This window comes from Pantherophis guttatus, chromosome 1 (genome assembly GCF_059756535.1).
Source record: "Pantherophis guttatus breed Tessera chromosome 1, ASM5975653v1, whole genome shotgun sequence".
Taxonomy (NCBI): Eukaryota; Metazoa; Chordata; class Lepidosauria; order Squamata; family Colubridae; genus Pantherophis; species Pantherophis guttatus.
The window spans coordinates 67,139,460-67,157,012 of NC_142063.1; the positions used below are offsets into that span (position 1 = coordinate 67,139,460).

At 40.2% G+C, this 17,553-nt stretch overlaps 1 protein-coding gene across 1 annotated transcript in view; it reads right to left on the reverse strand.

Annotated features, from left to right (window-relative positions):
• Positions 1 to 1,146: 1,146 nt before the first annotated feature.
• PLCB2 (phospholipase C beta 2) overlaps positions 1,147 to 17,553 on the reverse strand; it is a 58,879-nt gene continuing 42,472 nt past the window's right edge. The window contains exons 23-32 of the mRNA XM_034417870.3: positions 17,222 to 17,304; positions 15,345 to 15,429; positions 15,088 to 15,144; positions 11,568 to 11,781; positions 9,502 to 9,673; positions 7,978 to 8,054; positions 7,672 to 7,764; positions 6,365 to 6,422; positions 2,562 to 2,648; positions 1,147 to 1,480 (exon numbers count right to left, since the gene is read on the reverse strand). Of these exons, the coding sequence (XP_034273761.2) occupies positions 1,211 to 1,480; positions 2,562 to 2,648; positions 6,365 to 6,422; positions 7,672 to 7,764; positions 7,978 to 8,054; positions 9,502 to 9,673; positions 11,568 to 11,781; positions 15,088 to 15,144; positions 15,345 to 15,429; positions 17,222 to 17,304 (1,196 nt within the window). The 3' untranslated portion in view covers positions 1,147 to 1,210. The remainder of the gene's footprint in view (positions 1,481 to 2,561; positions 2,649 to 6,364; positions 6,423 to 7,671; positions 7,765 to 7,977; positions 8,055 to 9,501; positions 9,674 to 11,567; positions 11,782 to 15,087; positions 15,145 to 15,344; positions 15,430 to 17,221; positions 17,305 to 17,553) is intronic.

Here is a 17,553-nt window from a genome sequence, read left to right on the forward strand (position 1 = left end):
CCAGAGAGAATATGTATCTGGGTGATTACATGATTGGATGGCAAGCAGCGTTCAGTTGCTACATTTTGTCACAAAGATTTTATGATCAAGGATATCTGTGAGGCGATTTGTGTATATATATATATACATGGGACAAAGAAGGGCAACTTGGGTTAATTGGCAGTGTCTGTTCAGATTAAGAGAACTATTTCTGCTCTTTTCTGCTGATTTTCCCCTTTAAGATGTTATGTCAGCTGATGTCCCACAACAAAAGTGGTTTAAGAAAACAGCCAAACATAGAAAAGAGTCCTCTCCGATCAGGGAAGAACTCTTGTTTTTCAATCAGGCTTAATTTAGATAAATGGAAACAGTGCACATTTCCTCTGCATTGTGATTGACCTCCATTGTGTGCTAGGACCCTTGAGATGCTTCAGAGTTGTCTATTGAATGCCATAAAGCAACAGTCTCCAACCTTGGCAACTTTTAAGATTTGTGGACTTCAATTCCCACAGTTCCTTCAACTCCTCTGGGAGTTGAAGTCCACAAGTCTTAAAGTTGCCAAGGTTGGAGACCCCTGCCATAAAGAACTGACTACATGCTAAATGTTTGCTGCAATCAGCTAATATGTGTGAGACTTTGGAAGTGATCCCTCTTTATGTAGAGACTTTGATAAATAGAATAAGCTGGGTGTTATCAACACTCCATAGTATTGTTGGAAAATCTTCTGAAGGGAAGGATTATAACTGCCAAAACTTCAGCATGGGCATCTCTATATGTGGTGTCTTCCACTCCAGAATTGATGCCTTGTCCTTTTGTATTTTCCCTCCCTCTTTCAGCATTTTCCGTTTAACAACTGAGCCAATTGTTTCTGGCTTGGACTTGAAACTGCTTCAGAGCAAGATTGGTTTTTGAGATAATGGGGCTGTTACCTTCCTGCCTGTCCAGATGGAGAGTTGAGAAACTTAACTAGCTGGCTGTTGTTCAAATCCACCCAATAAGGCTCATTCTATGTTGTGATCCCAGTAGTAGGAAATATCTCTTGGTGCTGGATTTTAGTAGTAAATCTAAACAGAGTGAAAACCTCTGATGTAAGTCTGCCAGATCAAAATGTCCTACTATTCAAAAACATTGGATAACTAACAGATATTCCATTATGTTCTATGGAACTCTGAAACAAAATGAGATTTATTTTTAAAATACAGGAACTTTAAAATAAGACTTCTGCTAAGTCTTACAATCTGCTCTCCTGAGCATCAGTGGATTCTTCATCCATGATAACATCCTCCTTCACCACCTCAGTTGCATATCTTAGAGTCTCAGGAGTCACCAAGTTCCCACATGGCCTTTGGTCTCCCTCACCAGCAGCTCCAGGAGCTTCTCTCTTTGCCGTCTCAGCTTCCAAAGGGTAACAGACTTTCATGCAGTTCTTCACTGAATCTTGCACTTCTGCACTGATAGTTTTCATCTTGCTTTCATACTCGGCAAATGCTTCCTGCTGGAGCTGCAGAAAGAGACAGGAAAGGTTCACAGTAGAGAAACCTGATTGTTGCATGTTTACAAATTCAGTTATGTGTCTTTTAGCAATGCCAACTTTTAAAAAAAATACTCCTCTCCGAGGACAAGATCCCTGTGGTAAATTACTTTTTCCATTCCTCTGCTGTAATTATAGATGTGAGGAGGAGAAGATCATTCCCACTGGGGCCTATAGGGAACTCCACCTTGCTAACATGGAGGGAATGAAAGGTTCAAACTCTTTTCCTCATGCACTGTACAGCAGTCCCAAAGAAAACTGCATTCTGATTTTTTTTTAAAAAAGAAAAAATCCTATTCAAGTAAGCCTAAGCAGTTTGTTTATTCTTGCTATCATGTAGAGGCTCAGAACAAATAAGATTTCATGAATGAATCTTCAAGGAGGTGAATGCAATCTCTATGGCATAGATCAGAGGTGTCAAACTTGATTTCATTGAGGGCCGCATCAGGGTTGTGTTTGATCTCGGGGGGTGGAGGGGCATGCCTAGGGTGGGCATGGCCAGCTTAACATCATTTGTATCAGCATCTGTGGTGGGCTGAGCGCTCTGCCAGTGAAAACAGGCTCCCGAGCTCCGTTTTCAGCTGCAACAGCCTCCTGCAACCCTCTGCCAGCAAAAACAGAGCTCGGGAGGACCACGTGCCAAGCTCAGTTTTTACTGGCAGAGGGTTTGCAGGAGGCTGTCACAGCCGAAACGGCACTCAGGAGCCTGTTTTTGCTGGCAGAGGCACTGTGGGCCGGTCCTACATTATTTTCAGGGCGGCCCCGTGGGCCAGATCTAACTACCCTGCAGGTCTTGAGTTTGACATCCCTGGCATAGATGGGTGCTTAATAAGTAGAGGACTGGAGAGCAGGGAATAGGCTGCCTCAGCCTTCCCCAATCTTCCATGTGTGTTGAGATGTCAGCTTTGGCCATGCTGATTGAGCTGTGCTGGCAGTTGCAATTCCAGTACTTCTGAAGGGAAATAATTTGTGAAGCCTTTGGACTTATTCTAGACCCCTGCTATACTACTAATCCTGAAAGGACATTTGCTGTAAATTAGTCATGTGATACCTGGCTTTCTTTTTCCTTGATTTTCCCTAGGCAGGTTGATTGCTTTGCTTCCAAGACTTGTTGATGCCTTGACTGTTTCTCATTCATCTTGAAGCAAGAGAAAAATGTATGTTAGAAGGAATAACCTTCCATGCAATTATATAAATGCAACATCTCAATGCAGTATCATTCTGTAGGTACAACAACACCAGTGATGAAGTCTGCAGGGTATTTTAGCTCCCAGTCTCTCCTTATCCTTCCAAAGCCCATATTCCAGTATGATTTTTATAAATCATTGAGTGAGGGTGTCTTGCCCTCCACCTTGAAAGAGGCGGTGGTGAGGCTCCTCCTCAAGAAGCCTGCTCTGGATCTGGCTGTTTTGGCTAACTACCATCCGGTCTCCAACCTTCCCTTCTTGGCGAAGGTTGTTGAGAGTGTGGTGGCGTGACAGCTTCCTGGGTACCTGGATGAAGCTGTCTATCTGGATCCGCTCCAGTCCGGCTTCAGGCCTGGGCACAGCACGGAAATGGCATTGGTCGCGTTGGTGAATGATCTCTGGAGGGCTCAGGATAGGGGTTGCTGGTCCTGTTAGATCTCTCAGTGGCTTTTGATACTATCGACCATGGTATCCTGCTGCGCCGGTTGGAGGGGTTGGGAGTGGGGGGGCACCGTTCTGTGGTGGTTCTCCTCCTATCTCTCCGACCGGTCGCAGTCGGTGTTGGCAGGGGGGCAGAGGTCAACCCCGAGGCGCCTTGTTTGTGGGATGCCTCAGGGGTAGTCCTCTCGCCCCTTCTGTTCAACATTTATGTGAAGCCGCTGGGTGAGAAAATCTGTGGCTTTGGGGTGGAGTTCCATTAGTACGCTGATGATACTCAGCTGTACATCTCCACCCCAGGCCATCCCAATGATGCCCTTGAAGTGATGTCCTGGTGCCTGGAGGCCGTGCGGATCTGGATGGGGAGTAACAGGCTTCGACTCAACCCTTCCAAGACCGAGTGGCTGTGGCTTCTGGCGTCCCGATATAGCCAGCTGGTGCCATCGCTGGCTATTGGGGGCGAGTTATTGACCCTCACGGACAGGGCTCGCAACTTGGGCATCCTCCTGGATGCAGGCTGTCTTTAGAAGAGCATATGACGGCCGTGGCCAGGGGGGCTTTTTATCAGGTCCGCCTGATTCGCCAGTTGCATCCCTTTCTGGATCGGGACTCCTTACGCACAGTCACTCAGGCACTCGTCACTTCCCGCCTGGACTACTGCAATGCTCTCTACATGGGGCTCTCCTTGAGGAGCACCCGGAGGCTCCAACTGGTGCAGAATGCGGCCGCGTGGGGGATTATGGGAGCGAGGGGGCGCTCCCATATGACACCTCTCCTGCGTGAGCTGCATTGGCTTCCAGTGGTCTTCCGGGTGCGCTTCAAGGTGTTGGTTACCACCTTTAAAGCGCTCCATGGCATAGGACCTGGGTATTTGTGGGACCGCCTTCTGCCCCCGATAGCCTCCCACTGACCAGTACACTCCCACAGAGAGGGACTCCTCAGGATGCCGTCAGCCAGGCAATGTCGGCTGGTGACCCCCAGGGGAAGGGCCTTCTCTGTGGCAGCTCCTGCCCTCTGGAACGATTTGCCCCCGGAGATACGAAGGATACCAGATCTCCGGGCCTTTCGCCGTGCCCTGAAAACTTTTCTTTTCCATCAAGCAGGGCTGGCGTGAACACCCCCTTTTTTAGTCTTTTTTAGTTTTTTAGCTTTTAAATTGTCAATGGGTTTTAATTCGAATTGTTTTAAATTTGGGCCAAAGTTATGTAATTCTTTTAATAATTTTAAATTTTGTATTGGTATGTGTTTAAGTTCTGGCTGTGCACCTCCCTGAGTCTACTAGGAGAAGGGCGGTATAGAAATTGAATAAAATAAATAAATAAATATCAGATATATGACAACTGCTGTTTTGCTATTAAATATTACAGGCAAGCCTCGCCTTACGACCACAATTGAGCCCAAAATTAATTAATTAATTAATCAATTTATTTATTTATTTATTTATTTATTTTATTCAATTTGTATACCGCCCTTCTCCTAGTGGACTCAGGGCGGTGCACAGCCAGAACTAAAACACATACCAATACAAAATTTAAAATTATTAAAAGAATTACATACTTTGGCCCAAATTTAAAACAATTTGAATTAAAACCCATTGACAGATTAAAAGCTAAAAAGCTAAAAAACTAAAAGTTATTTCTCACTTATGCTGCTAAGTGAGAAATTTGTTAAGTGAGTTTTTCCCCATTTTACGACCTTTATTGCCCAGTTTGTTAATTGTTCAGTTGTTAAATTAGTAACACTGTTGTTAAGTGAAACTGGCTTCCTCTTTGACTTTGCTTGTCAGAAGGTCACAAAAGTAATCACATGATCCCGGGATATTGTAACTATCATAAATATGAATCACTTGTCAAACATCAGGGATGCTGCAAACAGTCATAAGTGTGAAAAATGGTCATAAGTCACTTTTTTTCAGTGCCATTGTAACTTCGAATGGTTACTAAATGAACTGGTAGAACATTCAAGTACTACCTGTACTAGAATATTTTGCTATACATCAATGCTGAAACCAATGACTACTAAGTTTTGGATTCTGAGTCACAGGCAATAAGAGGAATGCTTCAATGTCTTTTTTCTTAGTTTCATGACACTTTGATCCCAATTTTAGTTTTCTCTGCATAGGACATTATGCCTAGACAGCTGACCTGACATCAGTTTGTCTCATGCACAGGTGATCATTTGGAATGTCTTAAGGCGGTGAGAAACGTTCTATGATCATGTGACTAAGCTGAGGGGAGGGGCAAATGATCAAGTGCTTCGGTTCCAATTTGAAAATGGTAATGATTTTCCTCATACACTTACTCTTGCGGAATAATTCACTCATAATAACTGTGAGTTAGATTAAGTTGTGAAAAAAAAAATCAATGAATTAAAATTCTGCCCTATGAAAGTTTATTTTGATTGATTGACAGATTGATTATATTTCTACCTGACCTTAATGGCCTTCATATTTAGTTACATTAAGTTGATCAGATGGAAATATGTTTAATTAAAATAAATATACTTATTTATTGTTTTTGTTTCTTCATGTTATGACTTTAAACTACTTTCAATTTGTTTATTCTGCTTATAATGAATAATTACACTTATCCCCATTGCATGTCACCTGGACCCCAGATGGATAATTGTCTAAAATTTGAAAACTTCAGTATTTTTTAACACCCACATAAATCACAGAAAAAAAAGATGAAATGGGTATCAAGGCCACTGTAACGTATGGATTGAAGCTACTCCAGGCACCACATAAAATACTGCAGTGGGAATATAGCTTTGAAAATATTCCAAAAGACAGTGGTGAAAGACACATGATCTACTAAATGAGGGTCAGAGCCCAACAGCAATAGTACTTAGACTTATATACCACTTCACTGTGCTTTACAATCTGGGTCCTCATTTTACCCACCTCGGAAGGATGGAAGGCTGAGTCAACCTTGAGCCTGGGGAGATTTGAACTGCCAAATTGTAGGCAGCTGGCAGTCAGCAGAAGTAGCCTGCAGTACTGCACTCTACCCACTGTGCCATTGCAGCTCAAGCTCTTATTCTTCTTCTAGGGATCCGTGTAAAGCTATGGGAGCCCCCTTGGATTTGGACCCTATATCTGGATTAGAATCAAGTGTCTTGGAAGGAGGAAGCATTTGTAAATCACTAGACACAGCATTTGCCAAATCAGTAGGGCAGAACTAATAATTGTTCTTTTAGTGCTAAGGAAAGAAACCAGAAAGCTACTTACATGCTTGACTGCTTTTACAACTTCCTGAATATGTGAATTATTGATTTCTCTTTTTAACCTTTAGGAAAAAAGAAATCAAACCTTATGTATTACTTAAAATTTACAGCTTAGATTGTTGTTAAGGCATCCGCTAAGATAAGATGTTTTCATACCATATGTAATCACTTAAAAGCAGAAAGAATTTCGATATAGAAAAAGTAATATTTTTGTCTGCAAAAGACTCTAGTCTAGGACTGGCTAAATTATACCAATTGCAGATGGCAGGTTCATCCATAAGATGAGGTAATTATTTTTTGTTCTAGACATGTGGTCACAATAAAGCCTTCAGACTAAAATACTGGTTATTAGGAGACTGAAGTGAAGAAGCAGCATATTAAGAAACCAAGGAAAGAAAGAAGATACTTTGAATCTGCCAGGTATAGTTACTGTAAGAAACATTGGGCTTGCATTCCTTCCCATCTTCTCTCCTTCATCTCATCAAATCAGGGGTGAAATTCAAAATTTTTCCCTACTGGCTTGGTGGGCGTGGCAGGGGAAGGATATTGCAAAATCTCCATTCCCACCCCACTCTGGGGCCAGCCAGAGGTGGTATTTGCCGGTTCTCCGAACTATTCAAAATTTCCGCTACCGTTTCTCCAGAACTTGTTAGAATTCTGCTGGATTTCACCCCTGCATCAAATGATCCAACTTCGTCATGGGTTATCAAGATTGCTTATGTTAAAATCTTCCTCAACGAGGACTGATGGAACATGGAAGCCATCCTCATTTGTAAACAGGCTGGAGAGGAGATGTGAAGACCTGACTAAAATCTTGATTGTTTTTACACATACAACCCGTCATACCTGAAGACATCCCTCTTACTTGTCATGCACAATAAATTACAATTAACCAAAACTAGAAACAAATGCAGCTTATTATATTGCAGCTTGAAGAATGACACAGGTCATATTAACTATGTTTTAAAGTGATGACTAAGCCTCCCTACGTTTCTCAAGTTTTAAGTTCTCAAGTGAGGAGAATGGCTTCTTTCTCGCGCTCAAAAGATCTGCAAGTATTTGACTCCAAATCAGGAGTGCGCAAATAATTTTTCACTTGGAGAGTCAGGCTTCGTTTTGTGGGGAGTCATGCTTGATTTTCCAGCTTGGTATGCAGAAAGTGGGCAAGACTATATTAAAATTAGGTTCAAACATTGATTCAATACAGTACATACAACAGCAATCTAGGCATTTATTTTAAAATTTCCCTTTTCATTAAAAACCACAAATCCAGTAGAGATGAGCTACATTTGGGTGTGAAGTCAAAAATACCTTTCCTGAGCACTCTTATCAGCATTCTTAGCCACGGCTTGGATTTTATCCAGTCTCTTCACCTCTAATTTCTTTTTCATTTCTTTAGTGTCGCTGTAAAGGAAGATAATCAGCTTGAGTTTACAAATTTAACAGTGTATTGTGGTGAATATTAAATGCTCGCTCCTTTTCTACTTTGATCACAGAAGGTTTCAAGGTTTTAAAGCACAGATTTCACAATGGACAAACAAAATAAGGCTGAGAGAAGAAAATCTACAAAAATGAGTAGAAAGATTCTGCACACACTGACATTAATTTTATTATTACCTTTCCCAAGAGTCCTTTAGTGCCTTCAGCTCAGATGCTTGCTTCTCTCTTGCAAGCTGTAACATTTTAGCAACTTTCTGTTTAAACAAAGCACAAGGAAAATATTTTATTTTATTATTTATTTATTTATTTATTTAAACATTATCCCAAGTCGACCCAAAGGTGCTTTTTCAAAGTACTGAGAACTGAAGAAGCTTCTTGGATGAGAAGCGAGATGTCTTCAAGGAAAACTAAGAAAGTCCAATTGCCTTTTGAAAAAGCAACTTTGGGACAATCATACCAGAATAACACAGTTAAAAGGGGCCTTGGAGCTAGTCCAATCCCCTCCTCAGGAAGGAAACCATTTCAGACAAATGGTTGTCCAATCTCTTCTTAAAAACATCCAGTGTTGGAGCACCCATAACTTCTGGAGGCAAATTGTTCCTCTGATTAATTGTTCTAACGTCAGGAAATTTCTCCTTAGTTCTAGGTTGCTTCTCTCCTTGATTAGTTTTCATCCATTCCTGTCCTGCGTTCAGGTATTTTGGAGAATATGTTGATACCTTTGTCTTTGTGGCAACATCTTAGATATTGGAAAACGGCTATCATGTCTCCCCCTAGTCCTTCTTTTCATTAAATTAATCATACCCAATTCTAGCAACTGTTCCTTACATGCTTTAGCCTCCATTCCCCTAATCATCTTTGTTGCTCTTCTCTGCACTCTTTCTAGAGTCTCAACATCTTTTTTACATTGTGGCAACCTTCATGACCTGGATGACTAGCAATCTCCATAGACATTATCCTGAGTTGAAACTAGGAGGATCTTTTCTACAGAAAGGATTCAGATCTAGTAGAAGCTCGTACAGAAGAAAGAGAGCATTGATCCCTTCTTCTCCTTGAAATGTTTTCTACAACTTCCCACATCATTCCAATCATTTGAAGCAGGTTTGCTATGGGCCTACGAGAACTACAATGGGAAAACTGAATAAGGAAAACATGGCAAAGAAGAATGTGCCACTTTCCTACCTTAGGAACTACACAGCTAGGAACTACACAGCAAGTGATTAATTCAATGGCTCCAGATGTTTCCAAAGCTGTGTCTGTAATATACTGTCGTGTTGCACATTAGGGTGTGTGAGAGTGAGCAAACTTGTATTTTACACAAATTTGAAGAAGGAAGGAACTGATGAGATCTCCCACCTGTTACACTCAAATGATAAATTTTCTTGAGAATTGCCAAGGAATGATCAGTTCTAACTTATCAATTTAATTGAGTGCCCCAGAAATATAATGAAATATCATTTTGGTAATATAAGGAAGCCATATTCACACACAGTATGACCTTTTTTCCCAAAACAATAATGAAAATTCAAATAGCAGATCTGGGGTTGGGTTTAAAGCCATCTGACAAGTTTAACATGTATAATAATGAAGTCTTAATGAAATGATTCAGGTAATAATGAAATGATTCAGGTTCATTAGTGCTGTTTAGCTGCATTAACTGCATTAAATAAAATAATGTTAATACAAATATGGTTACTATACCTCTATGGCATGCTGATCTTTCTTCTTCCAGATTGCATCATACTGTTCTTCTCCCAGGTGGAGTAATTCTTCCTCCAATTTCTCTTTTAGCTCCATCATTTTATTATCAGCAATCTCGGTCAACTCTGCAGCATTTCCTTTTGTGCTGCTTTCATCCAAAACTATCCTGCAACTTCAGAGACAGCAACAATTCTCAATATAAGGCAGAAATGGGCAAACTCTGACTCTACTTCCCTTTTCCCCTGGCATATTGTCACGATATCTACTCTATGAGCAGATCAGTAAATGAGAGTCATCAGTAATACTTCACAGTTTTTTGATCTATTTCCTCAATAGACAGGCACTATTAGACAAAAGGGCAAAACAACTGCAATCCAGCAGCTAGAGTGGCATTTACACTCTTACTTTTATGTCAGAGAAATTTGGAATTTCTTGCTCTGATCTTGCCATTTCAGAAAGTAAAGATTATATATATAAATATAAAAAAAACTTAAGAAGATAAATTATATATATATATATATATATATATACACACACACACATTTTTCTGAGGTTTTCACGGGTGTTTATACGTAGGTCTTTGGTTATTCGGGTTTTCTCCCGCGTAAAATTGGAAGTGTCTTGGCGACGTTTCGACGAAGTCTCATTCGTCATCTTCAGGCTGGTGTTTTCGGCTTCGAAGCACGAAGCCGAAAACACCAGCCTGAAGATGACGAATAAGACTTCGTCGAAACATCGCCAAGACACTTCCAATTTTACGCGGGAGAAAATCCGAATAATCAAAGACCTACATATATATAATTCTGCCTGGTGTCTGGAGCTGTGTAATGCCTGTTCTCCTCCTATTTCATAGCATTCTTGTTTGGCACATTTGAATAGCACTGGGAATAAACCAGTTGGATAAAGGGCTGCTTCCCACACCTTTTTCTGGCACTACCACCATATTAACACATATAACCCCATATTCCAATTTCTACCAAATCTCTGTACTGGAAAAGCATAACATTCATATTGTTTGGATAGTGTCCTTTCATATATTGAATGTTTATGACATGAAAATACCGGTACTTCAAGAAAAAGACTTCAAGAAATGCACCAGAACTGCCATTTAAACAGGGGAAAGTACCTACTTTTGGCAACACAGAAATTCATTTGTCTTTTAAGAGCCATTCAAATATCCCCCTCCCCAATATTGGAAAAGGAAAAACTTAATGATTGTGGAATTAGGGGACCCAGAAATTGCATGTATGTCAGTAGTGGGTTTCAATTTAGTTTGCTACCGGTTCGCTTGTGCGTGTGTGAGCTCATGCACATGTGAGACACTTCTCCACATGCATAGAAGCGTCCGGGCGGATGGTAGAGCCTCCCACCGCCACCGCTACTGGTTTGCCCAATCTGGGGCAAACTGGAAGCAACCCACCACTGATGTATGTACAGGAAAACACTCTTATCTATGTCTATTTTTCTGAGGGGAAGCAGTGTTTTTCCTTTCCCTAGCTCAGTTTTTCAATTTAAGCAATTTTACGATCTTTAAGAACACATCTTAAAGTTGCTGAGAAACACTGCCCTAGACTGTAGTCTATTATATAGGCTGCAGATAGGATACAGATAGATGGAACTGATCCAGTTTTTCAATACTAGCAAGAAATTCTGAACTATATTGTTGGAAGAGCTACAGGCCAGGAAGATGGAACATAGCAAAATAGAAAGAAAAATATGTCTAGAGAATTCTGTTTCAGGCAACCACATGCCTAGTGGTTTGAATTCCATTCCTCCAGCTCTCTTGCTTGGCTTAACATATACCCAGAGGCAGGTACAGTGAAATGAAGGTAAATGGCACGCCCTCTGCTTGAGCCTACCATTATGAGTTGGTCATAATCCATTTAGTATGCTAACAGGTTAAGCAGAACCAAATCTAGTCTAGGTCTAGATGGGAAACCACCAGGGAGCTCCATGTTGTGTCACCAAGACGTCAGAAAAACAAAATTGTAATGCAACAAAACACTGTTTTATTCTGATTGCAAATAAGAAACTCTTTGCTTTATTATTTCTGCACTAAAGTCTACCTTTTTCTTCGTGGAGCTCTTGATGGGCATGGCATTTCTTTTCTGCCAAGCTGGCTAACCACCTCTGTGAAAAAAGCAGCATATTTCTGTAATAATTCTTCCTTGCGCTTTGTCATCTTCCGCTCCAGCTCCTTTAGTTCCTTTTCTTGCTTTTTCAAGAGCTTCCCAAAATTTTTCATCTGCTGTATCTCTTCAATGCTGGCTGTCTGTGGCTCTGAAACACAGAATGAAAAAGACATCCATCAGTTGAAATAAGATGCTAGGCTGCCATTTTCTTGGAAGATTCTTTTCCACAACTAATTTACTATGCCTATTTTCTCTCAAGATTACCTTGTGTTGCATGAATATATTCTGTCTTTTTCAGCACCTCAAACATAACAAAAAACCCAATACAGATCCCACTAAGGAATGTTCTAGAGCAGTGGTCCGCAACCTTTCTGGCACTAGGGACCAGATTCAGAAGAAAAATAGTCTTCTATGGAGCGGTAGTGGGGAATGGTTCCAAGCGCAACCTAGATCCCATGCATGCACAGATGAAGCTTCGCTCACTCGCCGCCGCTTGTGTGTCCCAGTTCCTAATGGTCCAGGGGTTGGGGGATTCCTGCTCTAGAGTGAATCTGTAAAAATTTCAAAGCCACCTGATGAGTACTGTTCATAATATTGATGGGGGATCCCCAATACTTTGCTCAATGGTTGGTCCATTTAGCTGAGTTTTCCAGCTGGACATGGAGCTGGCTTAATGGGAAGCTGGTTTAGTGGCACTTCTTCCTCTACTTATAAATTAGGTTCCATGACTTCATTTTGAATTCTAACTATTATTCTGAATAACTGACTAATTTCTTCTTATGCTCTGGTGGTTCAGTGGTTAAAGTGCAGTATTGCAAGCAAACTCTGCCCATACCTGGAATTCGATCCTGTCAGGGCTCAACTTTCCAAGGTTGGTAAAGTGAGGACCAGATTTTTGGAGGCAATGTGCAAATAATGCTCCCACATTGTAAACCAAGTTCTGCAAAGTGCTAATGCTTCACTTTTTTCTGGATTTTTATCTTACTTGGAGTGAACTTTTCAAACTTTCTTAAAACAATAATCATGCAAGAGAAATTTGTCCCAACTGGGTCCTTTCCACAATGTAGTGGGGCACCTACTTCCATAATTCCCAGATAGCATAAGCATTGACAACTTCATCAACCTGTACTCTAAGTAGAAGTGAAACTTCTCTGTTGCTGGAATATAACCACAATTTCCAGTTTGCACCCAGCATAGTCAATATGCATAGGCGAGCAAATATACCAGTACAGTGAGTAAAAATATAGCTTGATGTTTATTTATTAAAGACTAGCAAACAACAAAAAGAGATAACTAGCAAAACATGACCAAAAGAAGGTAAAAGCAGGAGAGAGGCATGAATAGGCAAGAATTTACAACACCGCTCCTCCAAACAGGCCGAGCATTTCCCAGAAAACAGAACCATTACAGTGAGTAATTAGCATGAGCGGTCCCAAAGAGAGTGACCTTTGGTTATTCCAGCCTTAATTGTTTTATGTTCATAATGGCAACAGAATAGAGATGAAAAACAGGACATCTGGTGCTTCATCCTGTATTCTACTCTATGAAGGAAACAACTTGGTGGATGAGGATAATCTCCTTTTTTAAAAAAATAAAAATCTAACTTTTACTTCCAGTAAAAGTTTTACTTTACTTTACTTTCAGGGGAGGAATGACAAACTGAAGACAGCTAATGACTGCAGCAAAGCCCAAGAAACCAGGAGTAGACCGGTTCCTTGAAACTTGTCTGACTAAAGAGAGGATGGGAGATTGACCACATCTGCTCTGGTCAGCTGCTCCTTAGGAGGAGACAGCAAGAGGGATACAGATCTAAAGAGCAGGTGACTGAGCAAACAGTTCTAAGAACCATGTCTACTTCCTCAGGTCCAACAGGTTCAAACTCTTCCCAGATAAAAAGCCAAGACTATGCATCTCCACTAAACTCAATAAAGCCAATGTCCAATTGAGAATGAAGCCAAACAATTTTATCCAACAGAGCCTAGTAATTTCTCTGCACGCCCCTGCAAAAAGTTCTCCAAACTACCCTTATCCAAGAAGTTTATGTCACTTGAAAAAGTGTGACTATCTGCAAATGCAATAAGAGCAGAGACATAATGATGCTTCACTGCCTTACTGTTACTAGGTAGGCCTTTATAATGGATCTGACCCATGTTCAGTCCAGTTTATCCCTTGGGGAATGCCAGCAATGCTCGTGACATGTTTTTTCTCACTTCATCTCCCTCAATTCTTCCATAAACCACAGGGAGTGCTAAGATCTCCAGAGGAGAGAAGTTTCATGGGTAAGATCTGATCCAAAGCTTCAACCATCCCCTTTTCCAAGTGGTTATTAGCATTTCAAATGGACTGTGCAATAAATCAGCAGAAACAACACCAAACTCCCTCTGGAATCTGGGCCCATTAGTCATTAAATTTTCTAGCCAAGCTATGCCAGCATAGCTTGGCTAGAACCGGAGAAGGACAGAGTGGCCAGCAGATTGCAGTAAGTCAATCTACATACCAAACTAAAGAAAGAAGACTTAAAAGAATGTGCAAAGCAAACTATCATCTAACATCCTTAATTTCATATGCTAACAAAATAATGCCTCAAGGCAGATTAGAGCTCTGCATGGAAAGGGAGATGCTAGCAATCAAAGCTGGCTTTATGAAAGAACAAGGAATATCATTGCTGATGCATACTGGATAATTGCACTTTGCTGATGATATTGCTCTGATAGCTGAAAATGCAGCTATCAGAGCAGATATGCAGACATGCAAATGATCTGGAACTCTAGTAGTAAAAGTCAAAGAACATAGTGAAAAAAAATGAGACTAAGATAACATACAAAGTAGCTTCTGCCTTTCAAGAGTGAATATCAAGTAAAAGAACCAGCAGCCGAGAAATATGCCACAGATTAGCTTTTGGAGTAGAGTACCAATGACAGCCTTGGAAAAGACATTTAGATTCACTTGAGTCACAAACGGTAAGGCTCAAATCACCCTATTTATGTGAAGTCCTAGCTCTCTAAGAAGTCTACAATACTGGGGAAAGTAAAAGAAAAGATATACTATACTATAAAAGAAAAGACAGAAAAAAACCAGGACAAAGCAAATAGTCTCTTAAGAATTGATAAGTAAATTGTTGAAGTCCTAAAGAATCAGTTTGGGAACATATACCTTCCACATCATATATTCTCTAAAAACCCTAAATGGCTTTGATAAAATGAAAGGTTTCAAGTCTCCTCTTACTGTAATGAGGAGGGGGTTTCTTAATTCCCATTGCTATTTTTTCCACAATGAAGTCTCTGAATAAATTTGTGGAGTGGGTTTTGAAAAGTAATGTGATAAAGCCCACCAGTTGATATGAATGTATCATATTCTGGCTGAATCACCACACATTTTGCAATAATGATATATGTGTAGAATCTGTTTACATGTGTCATTGTGTCAGATTGCTAAAAAGAGAGGACTTTCTTACCTGTAATTAATTTTGCAGCTTCTTTCATGGTCCCTTCCTTTGGTGTAATCAAGGTTCCTGGAGAATGAAAACAGCATCACAATGGACTAAAACTTTATTCCTTTATAACAGATGTTTACTATCGTCAGAATGATCAACTGGTCCCAGTGATGTGGGTTGATCCTACTTCTTGTCACAGGGAGCTACACCATCTCTTTTCAATATGTGAATTATATGTGTTCTCCCATTCTCAGCTCCTATCATTTCCATAACATTACCTGCAGGGCCATTTGAAGGAGTGCAATAGCTTCCTAGGATGTTAGGTATCCCATTGATTGAAAGATCCTTTTCCTGTATGGATTTCTATAAAATAAAGTTCAGCAGAAAATTGGTGTCAGTGCAAAAATAGATCCTGAGGAAAAATTGACTGCTTCCTACCCAATCCTATATTGTTGTTGCTTTTTTATTCTGGTTTGGCACTTTAATGTTCCTGCATGAAAGCAGCAAGAAAGATGAAGTATTATAAGGTGCATCTATAAAATATGTAACAAGTGGAGATAGTCCATCATCATTCTTCAGGGTAGCACATGTGAATGTCCTGCCAGTGAATAAAATTTCTCAACCTGAAAAATGTTATTTCCTTTTTCCGTTCACTTGACTTCTTTAAACTGAAGACCTCAGGTTCTCTGACAGCCCCAAATATTCTATGACTTCCTCAATAGACATGCGTTGCTATATTTTTCATGTTGACCACTCCAAATAAATTGCTCAGCAGCATCTAGACCTATGATAACTCAGTAAAATGTGCCTTCTAACTACTGACACTACCTTCTAATTATGACAAAGAATGAGGCGGCTGGATGGAGTCACTGAAGCAGTAAGCATGAGCTTAAATGAACTCCAGAGGATGGTAGAGGACAGGAAGGCCTGGAGGAACGTTGTCCATGGGGTTGCGATGGGTCGGACACGACTTCGCAACTAACAACAACAACTACTGTCTTATTCTTAGCTTCAAGAAAATTCCTTTTACAGCTTCTTGATGATTAAATGTGAAATCTGCTGAAGACTTGATGAGACGGTCACTCTGTTTGTGAATAACTGTCTAAATCAGATGAGAAGTGGAGAAAAGCAAGTCTGGAAACCAGCACTTCAGCTGCTCCCTAACACGGTGATATATCCAGGCTTTTATTTTGTTCCTGGAGGCAAAGAGTGGTGTCTACGGAGAGGGAGGTGGTGTGATGGACAATAGTAAAGGAGCAGTTTCCCAGGAAGGAGTAAGCACATGGTAAGAAAAGGGGAGAGACAAGAGGCAACACAACCCACAGCTGGATAGGAGACAGAGGAAGAGAGTTAGAATGGCCACTCCCTAGAATCTCCCAGGGTATATCCTTTAGGATGAGAGTAGTATGGGCAGATCCTGGCAGATTCTGTCCGTTGTGTGTAAGCAAATAAAGAATTGAACTTTGGCTGGATTGTTCTATGTCATTTTGGGCTGAACAGAGATGAAATCTTCAGGATTCAAGGGTTGCAACTTTGTTCCTCCAGCCCCATGAAGGATTTCAGCTTACCTCCCTATATTCTACTTACAACCTTCCCTGCTGCTCTCCCCACTGACCTTCTGGAAAAGCCAACAGAGTACATTGCAAATGACAATCACATGATCAGTGAACTGGTTGCCAAGCATGCAGATCATAATCATGTGATTGTAGGTTATTGTGTTGGTGTAATGTTTTGTAATGGTTGGAAGTGCTTTACAGGCCATAAACCACTCTTTCTGAAGCCATTATTAATTTGGTCATTAAGCAACCAGTCATTAACAAGGACTATCTATAAACTATTTGCTATCCCAATTTCTTAGACTTTTCTTGTCTTTCAGATAACTCTGTTAACATTCAGAATGTATGAATAACTTTCTTGATCCTAACTGAAGTATTTTCAGAAGTATTAATTTTATGATTCTAAAACAACATTTGGCCCATTTTATTAAAAGCCTCTTTAAAATAATTGATCTCTGTTTTTCTTTGGTTGCTATTAAGAGACATGTCAGATTCTGAGATGGAATATGTTGACTTAACTTCTATCACTAGTAGCCTGATTTGAGCTAAATACAAAATCAGATATTTTACACAAACAAAATATTATTTGGAGAACTCACCCCATTATTAGCATCTGCATTCTTCATCTTTTTATCATGTGCATTAAAAAACTTTATTGGATTGGATAAAGCCATGGTGAGATCTATTTTTAAAAAAAACAAAATGTATAATACCATCTCATTATCTCCTATTGATTGATTGCTACTTCCTTTACTAAGAACATAGTAATATTTGCCTTTTCTTATATGCTTTCTGTTATTCTAAATCAACTAATAAAAATAAAGACATAAAACTTGCAGTAATAGATTTTTAAGCTTCTGCATTTTGCCTGCATTGGGATAAAACTGAAACGGGCTTGTATTTAGTTCAAAGATATATCATTTATATGAGC